Here is a 20,772-nt window from a genome sequence, read left to right on the forward strand (position 1 = left end):
TCAAGTAAAACATATACAGTTTTGTTCAAATAAAGATTGAAATTGAAATAATGTCCCACTAAATCCTGACATACGCAACTAGTTACGTCATCAGGTTTAATCGCTGCATTTCCGGCAAAGCTTAAATGCGGTCGTGCGAGTGCGGGCGTTGACAGTTTTGCTTCTGTTGGTGATAAATGCTTGCGAAATTGCACCTGTGTGTTTCTGCAGGTATAACTCTGTAGGCGTTCACAGCGACGGGTGTTACAAAGAGCTTGCGCCTGTTTTAATTTTGAAGTCATACACTGTGCAGTTCTTGATGATCAACAACCAATGGTGCATTCAATTTTCAAAAACGCTGCGAAACTGATCGTTTAGTCTCAGTTTATTGCCTGCATTGTCTCATACTTACATTTATGTTTTTTTAGATAAATTATTTACGGACAAACAAGAAATAACGAAACAAAATCGCACGCAACGGAAAGTTATGTTTTTTGCACGGTGTTATTCAATGCGAGTGAAGTCACACGGCACTGAGTGAAGTGCGTGCACCAAAAACATTTTCACCCACAAGTCCCTATCGAAAAACTAGTAAAATCTGCTTTCATGTGCTAAATAACGCAAATGATGGGTTTGCCAAACTTGTCTGTTGATTTGGCTGCGACATTGCATACAATCTTGACTCGGTAGCGCTTTCTTAGCATATAGCAGCTCGGTGTCATTATCTCTACCTAAAATTGCATTAATTGTATAATGACAACGCAACACTTTGCAAACGCAAGGTAAAGGCCGCGGAAGTGATGTGACGTGTTTAACTTAACAGCCTACCACCAAACTAAGCAAGTGCCAATATAATCATGCAAAGTTTCTGAGGTTTGTCTTTTTGTGTGTTGTGTATATTAGCATAATTCCATGATACTTGATGCAGTTTCGATGATACACGAATCATCCAAAAAAGGAACAGGTTTTTTATAATTTTTTTGCTGCGCGAAAACCACTTTACATTCGTTTTTCCAGTCGTAATTTTGACTGAGAAACTAGTTTGTGAAGAAAATACGCCGCAAAAATATTTTGCACATATTTTCACCGCCAGCCGTTATTTTGAAAAGCTGATCAGTAGCGTCCCCTAGCGACATATTTTATTTGTTTTGGTTGGTATTTTGATTTACAGAACTGGTTACTGGGTTTTTGCTATCAAAGTGGTTTTTGAAATTTTCCCACCATTAAAATACGTTTGGTTGGTGCAGTTTTCATAATCATTTTGTGTTTGTTTTGGAAATGTGAAAGAAACAATACGATTTGTAGACAAAAAACGTCAATTGGCATTATGTTGCCCTAGTCCTATTACTCTTGGAACTGTTCGTTCTCGTATCAAAAAACAGAGAGAAGAAAATGAAAATGTCTAATGATGTTCACACCATTGATGGTTTGGACTATGATCAACAAAGTGCCAAGGTATTAAAGACTGATCATTTCATCTCCATGTTCAAGTTTGCAGTTTTTAAATTTTTAAACCATGTAATATTTTATGTTAGATACGAAGTTCTGTATGTTGGATTGTGCAAGTTGCAACTACAAGCTCAGAATCAAAACATTCATTTCTTATCAACAAAAGTCGCATTTTTGATGAAAATGGCAGATTAACTGACGAAACCAAGAAGTTTTTAATATCAGGTTGGAAACTCTAAACCAAAATATTTAGTATTTGCAAAACACTATGTATTTTGTCTGGTAGGTTGGCCGTATCAACAAGTGGCTCATCAGTGTTTCAACACTTTACCAACTGGAAATGTGTTCGAGGCAGTAATTGGATTACTTTGTCGAAATGGATTTTATTTGCTTGGTAATGATGAACCTATTGTGACTCCACAACAGTTACAAGACAAATCGTTCAAAATTGTGAGTAAAATAACGATTTTGGTGAAGTGTAGTGTGTGCATAATGTGTTATAAAGTTCACTTTAAACCAGAGCCTATAGCAGACATGGGCAAACTATGACATGTGGCCCAAATCCATCCAGTTAGGTCTTTAAATTTGGCCTGCCAGGGTTTAATTTTACTTGTTAGTGTCCATCAGAAAATTTTCAATACTGCAGTTTATCTTGCTTTTAAGTTGCAGTGTTTAAACATTGATCACAAAAAAGAGATTGAAATAATTTGCTTTTGAACAAGTACATGAATAGTGTTCTTTAGGCTGGATGTTTGTTTAAGGTTTTTTTGTATTTGCCAGGAAGCACATGTGAGCCTAATTGACAAGCTAATGTGGGCAATATGTGCGAATCTGTGGTCACCGACAGAAAAAGTTGTCAAAGCTGTGAAGGTTTTTGTGGCTTTCTCAGCCTCCAGGGATTTACCCAATGATGTACAGGAGGCTGTGGTACTCTGGATAAACAAGGTGTGTTTAGTTTTCAATATATAATGCATGTTTTTTGTGTTTAGGAATCAATAATCCTAACGATTTTTGTTTTCTTTCAAGAAATAAACGTATTATTATTATTATTTCATTATTATTGTCAAGCTTGTGATTATGATATTGATTACAGTTTTACAAAATCAAAATAAAACCAATTTTACTTTAATAACCTATGTTTTTAGGTGCAAATAAGGTTTCAACAATTAGAAGAGATCAAGGTACAGTTCTAAGCTAATTTAATTAATTGCTTTTTTGTGATTACATTAGGGATAGTAGAATGCAATTACAATACCTGGTGCCAGCAACCAAAAGAATGTAATTGTTGTATTTGCATGCACATCGTTAACTGTACCAACAACATTGTTTGCATAGCACATAAAAGTAAGGGCAGTTTCTGTAATGCTTGTCCACCTTCAAACGCTATGATACCAACTATGTTGGCACTAAAGCCCAGGGCTGCTATCATGTGCATCTGTTTTGATGTGTTTTTGTAATAGCTTTTGTTTCACATTTAGATGCCTTCAATGAATGGTCAAATTCCAATGGCTTCCTTTAAACTGGATGATATATGTGATAGTTGCATACTTGCCATGCTGCTTAACTACTATTGTCCAGAATACATTCAACGGAATGGTAAAAAATCACAATTCTTTTGATAATATTGGCTCAAGCACCATCAGTTTTGTTCTCAATTTCAGTGTTGTCGCATTAAATGTGCTTTAATGTTATTTTGAAATCAATTAAACAATGATGTTAAATGCATTTAGTTCTTGCTCACAACGTATTTGAAACGCCAGTTGTTTCACAGAGAACATTAACATTTATGGATGCTAAAGTGTATCAACAGACTTGTTTTTATTGTACACCCAACATTTTGTGGTGTTACCTAAAGCATATCGAAATGTACAACATGACATTTTTTTCAGACATAGTTTTGAAAGAGGAGATGTCCATTGGAGATGCTCTGCACAACCTGAACACATCATTAACATTTTGCTACAACAAGATCTTTCCTCAATACAAAATAAACAGGTTCAGGAAATATCTGACGGCTCAGGACTTTCTTCAGTGCCCAGATGAACTACGTCAGAACTTCATGGCGTTCTACTCCATGCTCTTTTACTGCTTTGAATGTGAACCGGTAAAGGGCATCGTCAATCCCAAAGGTAATAAGTGGCCAAGCATGAAAAGCTTTGCAGTTAACCTCAAAAGATCAAGCATCCAGTGGTGAAAGGCTTTGGTTGATTAAAACTTAAATACAATTTCTGAATCCTTTTAAAACAATTTGAATTGCTCCTAAAGACGTTTACTTGGATAAATTTTATGGTTGGTGTAGGTACACACTGTTAAATACTGAGAGTTTTGGCCTTTTTTTTAATGTTAACCACAGCCACATATTTAACATTGTTGTGTTTACTTTTTCAGGTCATAGTTTGGCAAATTTCAGAGAAGCTATCAATGAAAGCCAAGTTTCAGCTCGTAGTGACTCAAGGTAAGTTCTACAACTGTTTGTGCAAGCATAGACGTGAATTTTCATCAGATATTTGCTGTGTCTTATTTTGTGTGTACCAGTTTATTTATTTTTTTCAAACAAACTTTTAAAGGTGTGGTAATTGAGTCCATACAAAAGATATTATTGTTGCCATTTTTGCAAGGGTCAAATATGAATTTGAACACAATGTGTAAAGCTCCTAAACATGCTGTATCAATATTTTAAACTAGTTTATTGCAACCTAAATCTAAAGGGCAATGTATATAACTTCATATGCTTGTGTCGTAAAATGTTTTATGTTGACATTTTGACAGAAGTCAGCAAATGTCTGAAGATGAACGAGAAACCTCATCAAGAATTGCAGCGGTTTTGCCGGATGCAAAAGCACTTATCAGTGAAATGACAAAGAAAAGTTTTCATCCTACAACCCCAGAAGCCAGGTCTAATCTCAAGGTAATGTAACAAATGTTTGTCAACCTGCAAATTGTGAGTGTGTATTTTTAAGTTTTTTTTTATATTCTTTTAACCTTTAGAGCATTTTTTGTTTTGTGTTTTAAAAATTGAATCTAGTACTACAAACCTCTGACATTTTCAAAAAAGGGTGTTTTTTATGACGCAGACCACCAATTCCCAGAGTGACTCAGATTTGAGTTCACAATCTGCTCTATTCGGAATTCCACAGCGTCCCTTACTTCCAAAACGAAACCAGGAGGAAAGGCCACATTCCCGACATATTGCCACCGGCATCAGGTATCAAGATAGCTTCCCACGAAGGTTTTGTCCCTAAGCTCCACATTTATCCAATGTTGATATTTAATACATGGATAGGTTAACAAGATAGGTCACAACTCATCACAACAAACCGTTGCTTTGGTGGGAAAGCTTTTACTGTTACCCTGATTTTATTTAGGACATTTACATTTATAGTAAATACTGTGCAGTGTGCATGGCATTTGTTTTGAAAAGGCTCATTATGTATATGTGCATGTGCAATAACATGCCTACAGTTCAACTATTTTCACTCACAAAGTTTAAATTATTGCTTGTAACTAGCATAATTGTCAGTATAGTTACTCATATTTAAGCTTATCCAACTTTAATATCTAGTAACTATGTTTAGAAATGAGCCAGACAACATGCTCAAATCCACATCTCTACATAATTTGAGCAATGGTGTGGATATGGAGACTCCTGTTGATATGACGTCTAAATGGCAACGAAACATCATCACCAAACCCTACTCTGCACGTTCCAATGGTAAGAAAGCACATTTAAAATTAAATTTGCTACTTAAATTACAAAATAAATTGTACAAAATAAAAGTTGTTTTGTTATTGCCTGTAAAGACTTTTTATGGTAAAGTTTATCTTTTCGTAGTGTTGTGTCACTTTTTTTTTTTTTTATATATTTTTTATATTTTTTAGTTTGTACAATATGATTCCTTAATTTTTTGAAATGAGTTTTGTTGTACCTGCAAACCTTATCTCAACTAACAATAAGACCAAGCTTGCCATCAGTACTTCTCTAAAGTTAGCCACACCACTATTGATTTTGCTATAGAGCTTTAATAAGCCTAATGCATGCCTCTGTGTAGCAAGCACAGTGTCTTCAGTTCGAAGCCAGCCTGCAAGTCCTGCAAGAAAATTCTGGGAACAATCCAATGTAGTATCAACTGGTTTGCTTTCCAAAGTTGAAATTGGAAGCGATTCAGAAATTGAAGAAATATTCAGTGCCCGTGACAGCGTTGACGTGAGAATAGTTGATGTTTTGTTTCTTGATTTTATTTGCAATGATCAAGACGTTTTGGCAAAAGTGTACTTGCATGCACTTGTCAAATGTTATCACTTGTACAGTTTATCGAGTCTGTTTAACGTCTCATAGTTAAACACACAAAACAGCAAACTGCAGACAATACTACCAAGCACAAATAAGTGTCACTTGTTTTCCTGCTTTAAACAGTTCTCCAGATGGGATAAAAAAGTTTCAGATAAATTTGAAGCTTTTTAAAACCTAGTAGTATTGAGTAGAGTATAACAAGTTAAACAAAAACAGAATGAAATTAATTAACGATTTGACACTAAAGCAGCAAACAACGTCTTCAACAACATCAAACTTGGCGTGGAGTGACTTTACCACCACATACAACCCCTCAATCTCATCCGTTGTCACAACGCCTCGTACCAACAATGTCGGTGATCTCACCCTTGAAACAGTAAGAACCGTGGATTACAAAACACCTCCAAGTAGTGGAAGAGAAGATACAGCATCGTCGGAAAGCGTGAATCCAGATTCCTCATCAGAACTTACAGATGTATCCACTATACTGGCATCTGGGGACAGCCAGCTCTCCAGATTAGCTGTGATGACAAAAGCTCAACAACAAGCCCAGGCTATCAGCAGGTTTGTTTAATAATAGGGCGGGGTTATTGTAGATCTTGTTATTGCTGGCAATGTCAAGTTTCTGTTAAAACGTCTATAAAACATGTCACTATTATTATCTACATGATAGACTAACTTACCATTGTCCAAACAGAATTACAACTAATTCCTTAAGAATATTTCTACTAATATTGAAATTACCAATAATGTACATTCTGCACCCGGGTAACATTATGTGACATAAAAGCGTTTAATTTTACAAAATAAAACGTCTTATACCCTATCAAAATAATTGTATGATGATCATATTATGTACATGTATGTTGGTGGTTTAATAAAGTCCATTACTTGCTGATTTAACCAACATAATTTCAACTGCTTTACAGCCAAAAATCACCATCCAAGTCTGTTTTGGCCAGCGAAGTAGACATGACCACATCAACGAATGACCGAGGTCCCAGTCAAGCAAGTTACGTTGTTAGTAGTGGGGCTTTCAATACAGCCGACTCGGCAAGAGCAGCTGGCTACCCTGTAATATCGGACAGAGGGGACAGAACGACGTTTAAATCACCTCAACAAGTGGGTTTTTTACTGTACAGTTAATCGATGGCTCTTAACTGAGTGTTTACTGCACGGTAGATACATTATTTATGTTTATGTGACTACTGACCCTTCTTCGTGAGTGGCTTTATGCCCAATAAAGTAATATGCCTCATTATAAAAAGACAAAACGTTTTTCAACTATTCGAAATAAAATTGTTTGAACCATACAGTGGAGGTACACGTTACACAATGCTCCTGTGTAATTTTCGCTGTGCTTCTACCGACATTTCGGTATGTTGCAACATTAGTCAAACTTTTTAAATGCGAGTACACCAGAAAATAGACGATAAAAATTGCGGAAATCGTACATAATTCTGTTTTAACATTTTCTTTGAGCTTTAACATAATTTTTCATCCCAACTTAAGGACAACCCCATTGACGTTGCCATGGAAACCGATTGCGACACGCCCGACGTTCGCCTGCTGGAAATTATAAACCGAATGCGGAACGTGGCCGAACACATCAAGCGACAGAAACTCGAATTAGAACGACAACGCCAGGACGCAATGTCCGAAAAATACACTCAGCACATGGTGGGTGCCAATCGCTACTTTTAAGCTTTGCAAAGCCTGTCGTGGAATAGTGCACTTCTAACCAGCCCTGTCTCCCATAATCCGTGAGCGCTTTAAGTATTAACGTTAGTATATTGTGAGAGAGGATTGCTTCTAATGCGGATTAAAGGTTTTAATGATTCCATAGACGTCGCAATAGATCTTGGTAATGAAATCCCACTGGGGCGTCTAAAACGTTACCCGTAACGCAGTCGAACCTGGACTATTTTATGGACCTGTATTCAAACGTAGAGATATATGGACTGGCCGTTATTTCGCCTAGGGAAGATTAAAGAATAGTTTTTCATTTTTCCAACAAGCTTATTTCACTAAATTTTTGTTTTTAGTCCAACTCTAATGTAAATGTATTCGCGCAGATGCAAATGAAGGATTTGATGAACCGAGTCAGCAAGCAAGGTATACGTTTGTTGAATGTTGCTTATATTCAAGAACGTCAAAAAATTATCGGACCTGTGCCAGGTTTTAATTTTAAGAAATCAGTTTTTTCCCATAAAAACTACTCAAATTGTAACTCATCGAACTTGTACCAGATTTAATTAAAAAAGAAAAAAAATGTTTTTTTTAAACGGAACTACATACAGCCATGATTATGAATTGTCCCAATTTCCTGCAGAATCGCAGAAGAAAGAGGAAAGTAGTTCAGATTATTCTTCAAAAAGTCCGAGTCCCGCCAACAGTACAAGAAACGAAAACACGACGTCCAACGAATTCGGTGAGATGTGCTTTATTTTTTTATTGACTAACCTTATTTCCTCATCATGATTGTAAAATGTTGACCTTTCAATCAGCCAACATTTCAAAAGCTGGTAGAATTATAAATACTGTTAATCATATTTTCTATGTTAAGGTTTGCAATTATGAACCATGTAGGTTCTTTCTAGATTAAGTACCGAGCGTTCAATTGATTTGTTGTATTTTGCCAAAATGTAACACAAAACTTTCAAAATCACTTATCACACACCTGACTTATAAATCGAGTACGTTGCTGACTGCACTGTAATAATAGGGTTTGTATCGCGCAGCTCCCATGCCGACCCCTCTTCACACCACCAACTTTACACTTTCCCCGAACCGACCTGCGACCTCACGTGACCCCGCGGACGAGGTCACCCTGGTGCAGCAAACGCTCGACCAATTGCAACTCTCGGTTGAACGCGAGCGCCAAAAACGAAAGGTCAACGACCTGGAACGCAGCATCAGTGGACTCCAAGCCGAACTGAAAAGTCTTGAAAGATCTTCCACGTCTTCATCCCCTCACAAAGAACTGAATCCTCAAGGGTCGTCTGCCCGCAGTTCTTCGCCAGATAAAACCGCCACTGTGTCGAATAAACCTCCAGTAGCAACAGATAATGGTGGCAATTCATCCGCACCGCGGCGCACTTTGTTTCCGGCGTCTGACGGAAGTGACGTAACACCTTCCAAGCAAAATGGTGAGTTAAACTTTTCTTGGGGTTTGGAAATCGCAAAGTTAATTGTGTGTAATTAGTTTACCAAAGTGTGTGAGAAGATTGTTCCAGAAAGAGATTTTTGGATAAATCATTTTTGTAACTCATAACGGAAGCCTTGGCGGCGATTCCAGTAAACCTTCTACATACCTCAGCTACCACATACACAAAATTGCACATACCATATTACAATGTCGAGGCCAGGATAGTTGTGATTTAATTGTTGTTCAACACATGCATTATTAACTCACCTATGATCTACTCTGGACAACTCGAGATAAGAAATAAGTAGTTAGTACACAAGATCTTAAGATACGAACGGTTATCGCACCCCGTATTACGTTTGTTATGTGATGGGAGCAGTAGATTGATCAGTTTAAACACGTGGGTCTTTAAAGTTTTTTTTTATATTGCAGTTGTCAATGAAATGCAGTACAACCACTTACCTACCGACGCACAACCCTCACAGATATTGACAAGTACCGCAGGTAATTTATACGATTAACACGTTGTTGTTGTAATATTGTAACTTGTCACTTACACATACACACAGTCTCCAAAGTGCCAAAACCAACGAATTAAAGTTGATCAAATGGTGGTCAATCCGATAATATACTGTAACCATTATATTTATACGTTGTTTTCAGACCCATCCAGGGTGCCCCATGAGATTTCGGTGTCGTACGATTCCTTCTCTTGCCAGCTCAAATCTTCTTCCTGTCAATCGACTCCTGCCAAGTCGCCGCTAGTGGGCAGTCGTGAGTTTGTTTTTTGTGACGCAAAGCAATGGTCGATTTTTACTTACAAGGCCAAATTTTTTGGTATATTGTTACCATTAAAAAAGAATGATTTAATCATTTCTGTCAAGCACGAAATTTTGCCTGTTTCCTATATGAGGTGGAAATATTAATGCGAAAAGTAAAACAACATTGTTATATATATATATTTCTAAACTATGTGTGTTGTGTTTTAGCTGCTGAACTTTCTCATTCAAGCGAGACGACGCTTGTTCAACAAAACGAAGTCGACAAAAGAGGAGGTGAAAAAAAATGTTTTTGTCCCGAAATATTCAAGCAACACATTTTATTACGTTTTTCGTTTCTAATCAAACCCCACCGAGGGAGCCATATGAGAACCCATGTCACTAACTTGACCAGCCAATTTTAAAGCTGTTCTGGCGAAAGAAACTATTTATTTGATCAACGTTTGTGTCGTCACAAAATCGATCTTCATCAATACAAATGACTTCATCTGGACTTGTCGTTCTTATTCCAATGCATAAAGTTTTACCAGTTGTGTGGTACAAACGTGTAACGTTGTAAACAGCTCTAGGGTTTGAAATCGTTGATGAGAAAAGTCCCGCCACCAAGTTGGCGAAGAAGAAGGAGCAGTTCCTCCTGGGGAGGTTGAAGAAGGAGGAGGAACAACGGATGAAGCAGCTGGAACGTGAGGTGGAGAGCGAGAAGAAGAAAAGAGAGAACAGGTGAATTGTGGGATATATATTATGTATTATTATTTCCTGTAAAGCCGATTGCGGAAATCACTTCCCTAAAGATCACGTTTACGTATACATGTTTTTCCAGGTTAAAATCTTTCGGCTTTTTATTTGGGACAAATATATTTCGCTGAACTTCATACACATTGTCTTTTTCATATTTACTTAATTCAGGTTTTGGTAGGCCACATTTAAAACATATATAATAATTCATAAAAATTAAGCAGGCAACATTCTGTAGAAACTTGTTTTGGCATCCGATTTTGTTGAGAACAACAATGTGCCGTTGAAATTTGGTGCTCATTCTCAAAATCATGCTTTCATCTTCCAGGGAGCAGCAGGAGAAGTTGATGCAGAAGAAGCAGGATGAGAAGGAGAAGAGGGATCGGAGGTTGAAGGATTACCAGAAGAGGAAGGAGCAAGAGGAGGTTGCGGCCTATGCCAACCAAAAACCTGGAATAATCTCCAATACTCCGGTATCCAGTGGAAAGAAGGTATGTGGTTGTTGTCTTTATTGTTTCTTAAATTAAGTTTCCGAGGTGCGTTTGGAAAAGAGTTGTGAAGATTTGGATCCTGTTCCCTTGTCAATGTTCTTGCTAGTATTTGTGTAGACGCTTTCAAGTCATATGGTTAAATCCAATAAAGTCTTTATTCATGGGTTTATTCATGTCACAACTGTGGAACTATGCGTCGCGACGCTCTGGTGCGTTTTTTTAGTTTTTAGGCGTCGTTTAAAAATGCCAACAAAGAATAAAGGGTTTGGAAAAATATCCTGATACACTATTGCAGTAGTTTCTCTAAAAAAAAGTTAGCCTTCTTTAAATGAAAATTATAAATCCAGAAACAAAAAATAGACTTTCCGAGTGAGTCGCACACAACTAAATTTTAGGGAACCACTGCAATAATATATCAGAATGGCTAATAAAAGATTGAAACATTACACGAAAGTGCCCATAACGTCTGTGTTGTATAAGCGTGTATTGTTTTGTTACAATTCTGCATCAATAAGCAACTGTTGAACTCTGTTTAACGTCCTACTTTCCACCTAGACACACAAACCGAAGCCGAATATTGTTGAACAAGTTGAAGTGCTGGAGAACATCGCTAACCTAGGTAAGCTAGAAACACGATAATATGAACCAATGTGTTTGCTCGCTCTTACTTTGTATTGATAACGTGTTTGCTCTTACTTGCTTTTGATGTAAGGTATCACAACAAAACGTTAATAGGGAAAAAACGTTGGCAGTAAATATCGGATAGACTTGTGTATTTTCCCGTTCTTATTCAAAACCATGTTGTAGTTTGCTAATCTGGGTATGATGCTAATAGCTGGAAACACGGACTTTTTGAAGAAAGTCCGCACTTAACTTTGCCCGAGGGTGTTAATGTATTTAAACAATCGGGATTTTTTTACTTTCTGTTTCTATCCAACTGCAGAGGTCAAAATACAAGTATTTCGCAGATCTTCCAGCGGGCAGCGGATCAACGACAGGGAAGAACCAGACGTACGCTGTAAGTTTCAAATATACAAATAGTAACAACCCCGCCCTGGCAATACTATGTTTGTGTGAAGGTAAGTCTACGTGGCGACGACGAAACGGAATCAAACGGATCGGGCGGTTCCGACTACAACGGTACAGTATACAATGGAACTGTAACATTATTGAGACCTTCGAGATTGAAGGCTGTATTTTAATGCAGGTCCCAAACTGTTCAAGCAGCTGATATCAAAGTCGAACAGAGCTCTGATCAACAACGCCCTCAACCATTGTTGCTTACCGGGAAAAGTTAATGAGGCGGTTCGCAAAAAAACCTTGCGGGTACGAAATAAACAGAGAAATAAGTTTAAGTTGGACCGCTTGCCTTTTGTGGTATGGCATATATTGCTGTGGGTGCAAAAAAAACATGCCATTTCAGATAGTATGCTTTATGTTTAATATGTGACACCATACAAATTAAGCATATTTACTTTTAGCATTACACAAATAAAATTTTGTTTTACGTGATGAATAAAAGAAAATGGTGTTTAATGTTCTAGGCGTTGGACGGCAGCAACGCTCGCCACTTGATGGTGCTGTTCCGTGACAGCAAATGTCAATACCGGGCAATATACAGTTACAGTCCGGACGAAGAAAAACTGCACAAAATTACAGGCAACGGTAAGTTGCGGTAATGTGTATAGCCTTCTGGGCAAATTGAAAAATATTTCTATGATTTTTGCAGGACCAAATGTAATTATGCCCTCGATGATAGAATCTCTGTTCAAATACAATTCAGGAAGACGTACCTTTAACTGTGTCCCTTCAAAAACCCTGTCCGTCAGCATTGACGCAATTACAATCAAAAGCTCACTGTGGCAACATTCAAGAAAGTGATCTTTCAAACCCTGTGTAATTTGCTCGGAGGTGGTATTTTCACATTTGCGGATTTTTGACACTGTTATATGCTGGTACTGCAGTCTCATGTTGTTTTTATTTTATTCATATGTTAGGCGTGGTGCTGAAACAGGTTGTGTTTTGTGAAATGTATCCGAATTTTTTTGATGTACCACACATACTGGAATCCGATGATTTCGTGGAAGTTTCAGGCGTATTGATGCATGCATGCTCCAAACACATCATACATGACGAGGAAAAATGTACTTGGAACTCTCAAGAATTCTGTTCAAAAATTTACTGTCACATGAACTTACTTTATTAATAAAGAATACAGAACGTTAAATTCTTCTCCTTGTTTAATAGTTATTTGCTTGGTGGTGTTTATAAACCAATGTGTTGTCAGCATTACGTTTGAAATGTTTGCCATTATAATGGTGCTGTGAACAAATGACCAATAAATGTGTAGTGGTTTCCCCACTTAACACTGTTAAAGGTGCTTGATTGTTGCTGCTAAGTTGTACTTTGATACACAAGTTTCACTGTTTTGATTGTATGTTAGTAGTCTTATGTATATTTCATTGGTTCTTTTTGGCTTCAAACCACCCTGAGTTGATGTTACAGTACGAATTCAAACTGTTACTTTTCGCGATTTTGATTTTTATGTTTTTGACAGAAATTTGTTCATCCTAAAATGCATGGAAATAAATATGTTGAAAAGTGGACGCAGCCGTGTTAGACTAAAAAGAGATTTATTGAAAAGCTTGAAATGTGCACACCCCACAAACTTATACCAATATGATTATGACACAATTTGACGAAAACTCAGTCAAACAAATATACAACAAAAATAAAACAGTTGGAATGTTATGGTGTGTCCATTTTTCAGATTATGGTTCCCCTTTATCTGCCGATGTAACATTGTCTGTTGAATCTGTATTGTCATTGGTGCTATCCTGTACAGAATGGGCATCACCGGACTCAGCTGCTGTATCTTCAGGTGTAGTTGACTTGGTTGACAAATTGCTGGTACTTGAGGTTCCTGCAGATGAAGTGCAAGCACTCTTGCTTGCAATTAACGCAAGATCATCGTCATCATCTGATGTGTCACTGTCCGAATCTTCGTCATCCATTCCGAGCCACATTTTGGATTTTTTTACTACTGGGTCTTCTGGCAGTTTGTCACTGAAGCATTAATGTTGAAAAAATTGTCAACACAGCTAAATTGTGCACAAGATTATTAACAAAAACAAAATAATGGCAGCTGATTTGCTTATGGATTCACAGTTCATCCTTATGTTACAACAACATGTCCAGGGCTTCCGGCAATGTTAAGCAGTCACACACATATATTCACCTTTTATTATTAGTGGTAGTCTTTCTTTTGTGTGCTGCAATCCCAACTTTTAGTGCATCTTGCACATTATCCTGGGTCGTTTCAAGTGATTTTTCATATGCAGGATCATTAAAAAAGTGCTTTGGTATCTCCAACTTCTTTTCGAGCTTCTCGATCCTGATGAAAATATTGTATATATACAACAAACCTAAATCAACGCAAAAAACAATTTTGTTACTTTTTGGCATTTTTATCTTCTTCCTCTTCTGCTTTTTTCTTTGCCCATTCCATCATTTTCTTTTCATTATTAACATCTCGCATTCTTCTTCCATTCAGATCCCTGCATGCTTCTCTACAGAAAGGCTTAAATTGCTATATTTTGAACGACAAGTTACAAAGGCTATGGGTTGGCTATCAACTGGGGAACATGGGATTTTACCAAACATTATCAACAAAAAATGCATGGAAAATCCTGTGAACCACATAGTTTCTTAAATTGTGCTGGTGGCCAACGAACCTTAATCAGTTAAAAACCCCTATGGTGTTCTTGCCAGTTGTGCTGTGATCGTTATAGTATCTTCATGTTGGTAAAATATAAAAAAATACAATCAACATACTTATTGGTTGTTTTTTCAATTTGTGATCCCATAGCCCGCAACATGGATCCAAAGCCCCCTTTACCGCCACGGGCCCGGATATGTAAACACACTGTTTCGCCATTTGAAATGTGGTCTTCATTTCTGAGCAGTCTTCCATTTTTTGTGAAGTAGAATCCATTGTGTTCAACGTGCAAGGGAGTTCCACATTGATCCAAAGAGGCAAAGAGTGACTGCAGGGTGTTTTCTTCGACATTGATTGCTTGTAAACCACGGTCTATGCATTTCAAATCAATATAAAAGGAATGCATAATGGACTAATACCTTAAAAACACTTTCACATAAAAGACACATTTTATGTATAAATCACACACAAAATAGGCCTAAAATGTGAAAACACAATGAGCTGACTTTTTCTTAAAAGGCTCAATACCCATTTTTGTGTGCTTGATTTTAATTTCAGTGCTAATGCTAAGCACACAAAAAATATTTTCTCATATTTTCGACAAAGGGAACACAAATTACCAATTTACTCATAATTCTGAGAATAAAAAGACTGGCTGATACTTTTATTAACATTGTCATGTTTGAAAAACGTTTCCGCAAAAACTTATGCCACCATCAGTTTGAATGGTGCGGTTGGTGAAGCTGTTTTACATATAAAATAGACCAGAGGGATGTTAGTTGACAAAAAAAAAAATCGCCAGTTAACAAAAGTTTGAACGCGCGTGACTCGGCCGCCTTACGAGGTAGCGACTTACTTTTTTCACACAAAGATAGATCACAGGCTGAACTTTCCAACAAAAGAAAAATCAAAAAAAAAGTTTAAACTAACATCCCTCTGGTTAAAATAGTGTTCGTTAATTTTACGGTATTTCCATGGTCGATCAAAACATGAACAGAAACCACTCATGTGTATCGTCATCGCCCTGACGCCTTCCGTCATCACAAAGATCAGTTTTTTCGAGTGCTGTGCGCCATTATAAGCGTGTATGTACTGCAGCGTACAAATAGGATTCCCAGTCGCTGCTTTGCTGAAGCTAAAGTCTGTTTGCGTGTTTTGAGCTTAAACATTACGACATTGTTTAGGCAGTATCAGTAGTGTGTTTTGTTTGTAATATAATCATGACGAACTTGTACAACCAAGTAATAATCAACAGAACAGAATTCTGCACCTACTATGCACCATGTCAGGCAACGTTAACGGTGACAGAATACCTCAATTTGTCTTCGGTTCTGAACAACCAAGTATGGCTGACTTCACAAGGGAGTACGTTTATAGAGGTAAATTTTCATGCCTGTATTATTATAGCTATAAATTAGTTTGTTTTCTATGTTATCTCGTGTGGTTCTACTCAAGCCTTATTAAACTGAAAACCACTACTATTACAAGGCATTCTGGTTGCAGACCTAAGTTAATTCAACAATTAGATTACGTTACTTTTTTCTGTACGTTTACTTAATCATAATTTGAAGAATAGGAAATACATTATTTGAGGTCTTGTGTCAATAACCCAGTTCTAATCCGATAAATACAAGCACTTTCTGTCTTCCTCGCTTTTTACGATGCCCTAATCAAAGTTTAACAATTTACTGCGTACGCAGTCATAAAATCAATGTCTACAGAATACTGGCGTAGCATACACGATCCAGTTAACGCCTAAAATAACTTTACATGTCGAATGTACCGCCCACTTTTACCAAGTACCGAACGTGGGTCTATAATGCTGTTTATATGAAGCAAGAAGGCCTTTACCATGGTCTTGTAACATACGTCACAGAAACCACTGCTTGTATTGCGTAATGTTTTGCGTGCAGCTTTGCACAAGTATTGCATAATCCCATAATGTGACCCAAATGATTTAGCCATCGAATATTCTCGAGTAAAGTGATTCATTCAACATCCTGTTTACCACATAAAACGTTCTCCTATGCTTATGACATTATTGACCAATGAGCTCTCAGTATGGAGAGCGTTAAAGAGCCCAGTTTAGACCGGTAGATTCATTCTATTTGCTGCCATTCTATTTGCTGCCATTCTATTTGCTGCGATTCTATTTGCTGGCATCCTATCAACGTTGTATTGAAAGCTGTAATGTACCGTCGTAATGAAAAAGATAACAGAAATGAATACAATTATTCGGGAAGAGATCTTGGTTCTGGGTGCTTTATAGAACGGGGCAGAAGCAGGTTTACCCATCAAAGGGACTCAATAACCGCTCAGGCCATCGAGACACTGTTAAATATCTCAGAAACACTTCGAGTTATTTACAGTCTTTTGAATTTAAGGTCACACCTTATGAAACATACTAAATGGCCTAATTGAAAATGGAGCAAAGGTAACTTCAACATTCCAAGCAAATCAAATATACTCTTTCTTTGTAGATGCAACGAACTTGCGACGCTGTACTTTTCGAAAGCAACTTCGCTTCGCTCAACATGGCTTCACAGTTGGCCTTTGGCATATTCGCCATCATCGCCTCGCTGCTCTCGCTAGTAACTAATATTGGAATCATTTTGACGATCAATAACGATCCAGATTTAAACAAAGTTGGCGGTGTTGTGTTTAAAAATTTGGCTGCAGCTGATTTGTTGTTTGCCTTTATTGGTGGAATGATAATTGGTGGCATGCAATTGGAGCTGGTGGTCGCGTTGAATCAAGGGTAGGCTTTTTGCGTTGTTACAGATTGACACGATGTTTTATATAACAGCAAAACCAAACACATCTTATTATTTCTACAGTATGTAAGCCGGACTATTATGCTAAAAAAAAAATTGTTTGTTGTTAAAGGTCTCCTGCCAACTTCCTGAACCGAGTAATATACAATGTGCCATTAAACTTTGCGCTCGGATACATTTTACGAATTTCTCTGGTGACAAGTATGATTTTTATGTGTGGTTCCATGTTTGACCGCTACAAGAGAATATCGAAACCTTTTCAGTAAGATTTATTTATTGCATGTGACGTTGAACCGTTTTAGCTATTTGTGATATGCTTTCAGATTCAAGGCAAAACAAACCCAGTTAGTACCCATGATTCGAAAACTTTCTACCGCGGTATGGTTTATTGTTGCTGTGCTGTACATATATCCGATGACCGGACACTGGGCTTACTTCACCATGTCGCCATACGGACCATTTGTCTCCAACGTTGCTAGGTTGGCGCAAGTAAAACTTTATGATTAGTGTTGCGTTTATGTGTCCGATTGTTGTTGTTGTCAAACATGATTTTAAACTCTTTGCAACTTTTAGCATTAAAAAATTATTATTGAATTAAGTAATATTGCATTAAAGCAGGTAATCAGCATATACGTATAAGCACAAACTTGTATCTAAATACATAATTTCCTCCACAAGTATAACATCGTCAATTGATGTAAATTTTGCACTGAAGCCCCCACCAAAATGGGCAAAATAAAAAAATTCAATACAAGCTATTTTTGTTCCACTTATAGTTGCACAGCATCGGACGGTACGAGTGGAATTTGGTTTTTCCGGTCTGTGCTCATAGTAGGTTTATTCATTGTGCTACTAACTCTGGTGTGGAGCGGGATTTATGCGTGGGCTGTGGCGAAGGCATGGAAAGATATGTCAAAGTAAGTGTTTTGATGTCAACTTACCTAAATGCTGCTTATGTTGTATTTTTTTCGGTAATACACAAAATTTACACATAAATGATTATTTTAATCGTACAACTGTGTGCTACGAAAGAAAAGGAATAAGTTATGTAAGCGGAGTAAACCAAAAACTAACAAATTGAAAGCAGCAATACTTGTAATACGTCTAAAACTCTTGCCAGAGCTACAAAAGAGAGTCAAGCGAGAGGAGGTAGAACAGATGTCTGCTGTTTTCTGATGTACACCGCCCCTTGCTTTATATACATATGCAGTGCAATGCAGTACGGAGTGCTGTTAGATCCTGGACTGTTAACATTCCTTGTTGTGTTTTGTCTCTTGCGAGGTTTCTGTGTGTTTTTCGTGTATTTTCTTCTTCGCAGGAATTTTCACGAATCTGCGAAATCCCTTGTGCGAGAAACAATTCCACGTAAAATCCAACAATTCCGTTATCGATTTGGGCTCGGCGAACTTTAAGTACACTGGCCGCATTGAGTGTAAAATAATGTATTGGTTGATTTTGCAAAATGTACAGTATTGTTTTTAGACTTATTAATAGTTTCTAAAGCAATTCCGATCAATTAGTATGCCTGGCAACAAAAATAGCAGTATATTTGTTTTTAGACGTTTTCCATTTTTGTAGGTTATCGGTATTTCCGTTCCATATTGATTTGCTTTTGCTGCATGAAGTATTAGTGGCTAAATTTTTGTTTGAAAACTTTAATCAGCGTTGTATGGTTCTACGGTTATTTTCTATAAATCGATTGTTTTATTGCACACAACTAGGCGTTTCTATTTCCCATTTTCGTGTAAATTACACAAACACACTGTAAATGGCGTTGACTGTGTACCTCGCAGGTCGACCGCATGACAGGATGTTTCACTTGCTTAACTGCCACCATGATTAACAATCTGTTGCACAGACCACATCATACAACATATATACCAAATCCTGCAGCTTTTTTTCAAATTAAAACGCAGATTCGGGTAATCTGCTGTAGTAAAGTGTTCAATATACCAGACACACGGAATTGTATGTGGAAGTGCTAAAGGATCTTTTCTCTTTTGCATGTTATTGTTATACGAGATTCTACGCCGCAGATATTTGGTCATGCTCCAAAGTCAACACCAAACCTCGTATGTTGCAAAACATTATTATTTACCAACATAAGCCAAGAGATTATGTTTCAAACTAATTATGCAGTGCTGTCGAAGCAATATGTACAGGACAAGGAAAGGTTTATTCATGTCCGTTAGAAGAGCTTCAAAATCAATAAAAATACCCCTAAGACCCTGTTTGAAACTGTCCTGCTTTTAAGTAAGGCTTAAGTTTAAGCATGTTGGTATATACCACACTGTTTTTAATCACTAGAGCGTCAAAGAAAATGTTACCAAATGGTGCGTCACGACTCGGGACTGCATCGTTTTAATGTTGTTTGAGCGACGCAAGTTTACTTGGGGGTTTAGGCAAAATTTTGTTCCTTTAACAAACTGCACATAACCTTTTGGTTGTTGCAGTGACAAAAGAAACGAATCACCGTATACTACGCAAACAAATTCGTCCTAAAAGACGGTAAGCATTTTTAGGGTTGGGCGTCATTGGACTTTTTTAGAGATACGTATACGCACGTGCGTCAACGGTTTCTAAAAGTTGAGAAACCCTGTGATAATGAGTTGACAACTTGGTTGGTTGAATTCATGACTAACTGGCACAGGGCGAATGTTTTTGCGGTTTTCCCCATTTGGCGAGTCCGCGGTGAATTGCGTTCATGCACCGCGAGAGGGGGGTAACCCGGTGGGCCGCACATGCAGTCATGGAGGCCACGAATGGAAAACGTGGCCCAAGAACACCATTGTTTGCTTTGAAACATAAGGGATTTCTATTAATAAGCATGGGTTCCACCGATAATTTCATGTGATCTCCAGAAAAGGTCCACACACTTGTACCTTTCCTCTTTAAGGACCCTGATTGTATTTGTGGCTCAAATTTTGTGATGAACTTATTTCTTGCACATTTTCTTCTTATTTTCGTGTAAACTATACGTGCATACTGCAATGAGTGGTGCTAGTTGTATACAACGCAGGATGACGTCAGCCTCATAATAAGTGATGTTTTCGCGGTTTCCAACACATGAATCGATCGGTTGAACAACATCGTTGATTGGTCAATAGCTTCTTCGCGCTGACTAGCAAAAACTTCGATGGAAATGGTCCTAGACGCTCGTATAGAATGGGGTCGAATCACGAGTTTCCTCTTAAAAATGAGGCCTGATCTGAGCTGTAAGTATTAGCGTACAGTTTCGTACGGTGATTAATACTAGTGTGCTTAATCAGAGTATGTATACGGTATAACATGCGTATTGCGTGGCAAGAATGTAGAGTTAAATACAGCTGCTGGTAAAGTTAAATACAGCTGTACAGTGTCGAAAAGCTTGATTTTTGCAAATTGTTATGCTGTTTTGTTTGTCGATTG

General features: G+C 37.5%; 3 protein-coding genes across 6 annotated transcripts; 2 read left to right on the forward strand and 1 right to left on the reverse strand.

Annotated features, from left to right (window-relative positions):
• The first annotated feature begins 1,154 nt into the window (after positions 1-1,154).
• Positions 1,155-13,430, forward strand: LOC145913024 (uncharacterized). 4 transcript variants are annotated; one of them, XM_083000532.1, is made up of 30 exons: positions 1,155-1,434; positions 1,515-1,653; positions 1,715-1,878; positions 2,209-2,373; positions 2,574-2,609; positions 2,907-3,024; positions 3,318-3,557; positions 3,817-3,883; positions 4,198-4,336; positions 4,503-4,633; positions 5,004-5,140; positions 5,478-5,632; positions 5,967-6,283; positions 6,649-6,841; positions 7,232-7,399; positions 7,795-7,834; positions 8,052-8,150; positions 8,461-8,868; positions 9,300-9,371; positions 9,531-9,641; positions 9,857-9,922; positions 10,210-10,366; positions 10,710-10,872; positions 11,428-11,491; positions 11,841-11,890; positions 11,952-12,012; positions 12,080-12,198; positions 12,417-12,537; positions 12,602-12,783; positions 12,870-13,429. In XM_083000532.1, exons 1-29 carry the CDS (start codon positions 1,372-1,374, stop codon positions 12,751-12,753), a joined length of 3,915 nt encoding a protein of 1,304 aa, XP_082856658.1. In that variant the 5' UTR covers positions 1,155-1,371; the 3' UTR covers positions 12,754-12,783; positions 12,870-13,429. The 4 variants fall into 4 exon arrangements, with proteins under 4 accessions (XP_082856658.1, XP_082856660.1, XP_082856657.1 ...); XM_083000534.1 differs by having other exon boundaries at positions 5,970-6,283; positions 6,649-6,837; positions 7,222-7,399; positions 12,602-13,430; XM_083000531.1 differs by having other exon boundaries at positions 12,602-13,429.
• A 98-nt stretch (positions 13,431-13,528) lies between these two features.
• LOC145913025 (splicing regulator SDE2-like) lies at positions 13,529-15,016 on the reverse strand. Its single transcript, XM_083000535.1, has 4 exons — positions 14,707-15,016; positions 14,328-14,441; positions 14,111-14,266; positions 13,529-13,938 (listed from the first exon to the last, which is right to left on the reverse strand). The coding sequence occupies exons 1-4, from the start codon at positions 14,994-14,996 to the stop codon at positions 13,644-13,646; spliced, it is 855 nt and encodes a 284-aa protein (XP_082856661.1). The 5' UTR covers positions 14,997-15,016; the 3' UTR covers positions 13,529-13,643.
• A 762-nt stretch (positions 15,017-15,778) lies between these two features.
• On the forward strand, positions 15,779-19,162 carry LOC145914075 (uncharacterized). Its single transcript, XM_083001853.1, has 6 exons — positions 15,779-15,969; positions 17,071-17,348; positions 17,477-17,626; positions 17,688-17,843; positions 18,141-18,281; positions 18,485-19,162. Exons 1-6 carry the CDS (start codon positions 15,811-15,813, stop codon positions 18,774-18,776), a joined length of 1,176 nt encoding a protein of 391 aa, XP_082857979.1. The 5' UTR covers positions 15,779-15,810; the 3' UTR covers positions 18,777-19,162.
• The last annotated feature ends 1,610 nt before the right edge of the window (positions 19,163-20,772 follow it).

Source organism: Ascidia mentula, chromosome 9 (assembly GCF_947561715.1).
Source record: "Ascidia mentula chromosome 9, kaAscMent1.1, whole genome shotgun sequence".
Taxonomy (NCBI): domain Eukaryota; kingdom Metazoa; phylum Chordata; class Ascidiacea; order Phlebobranchia; family Ascidiidae; genus Ascidia; species Ascidia mentula.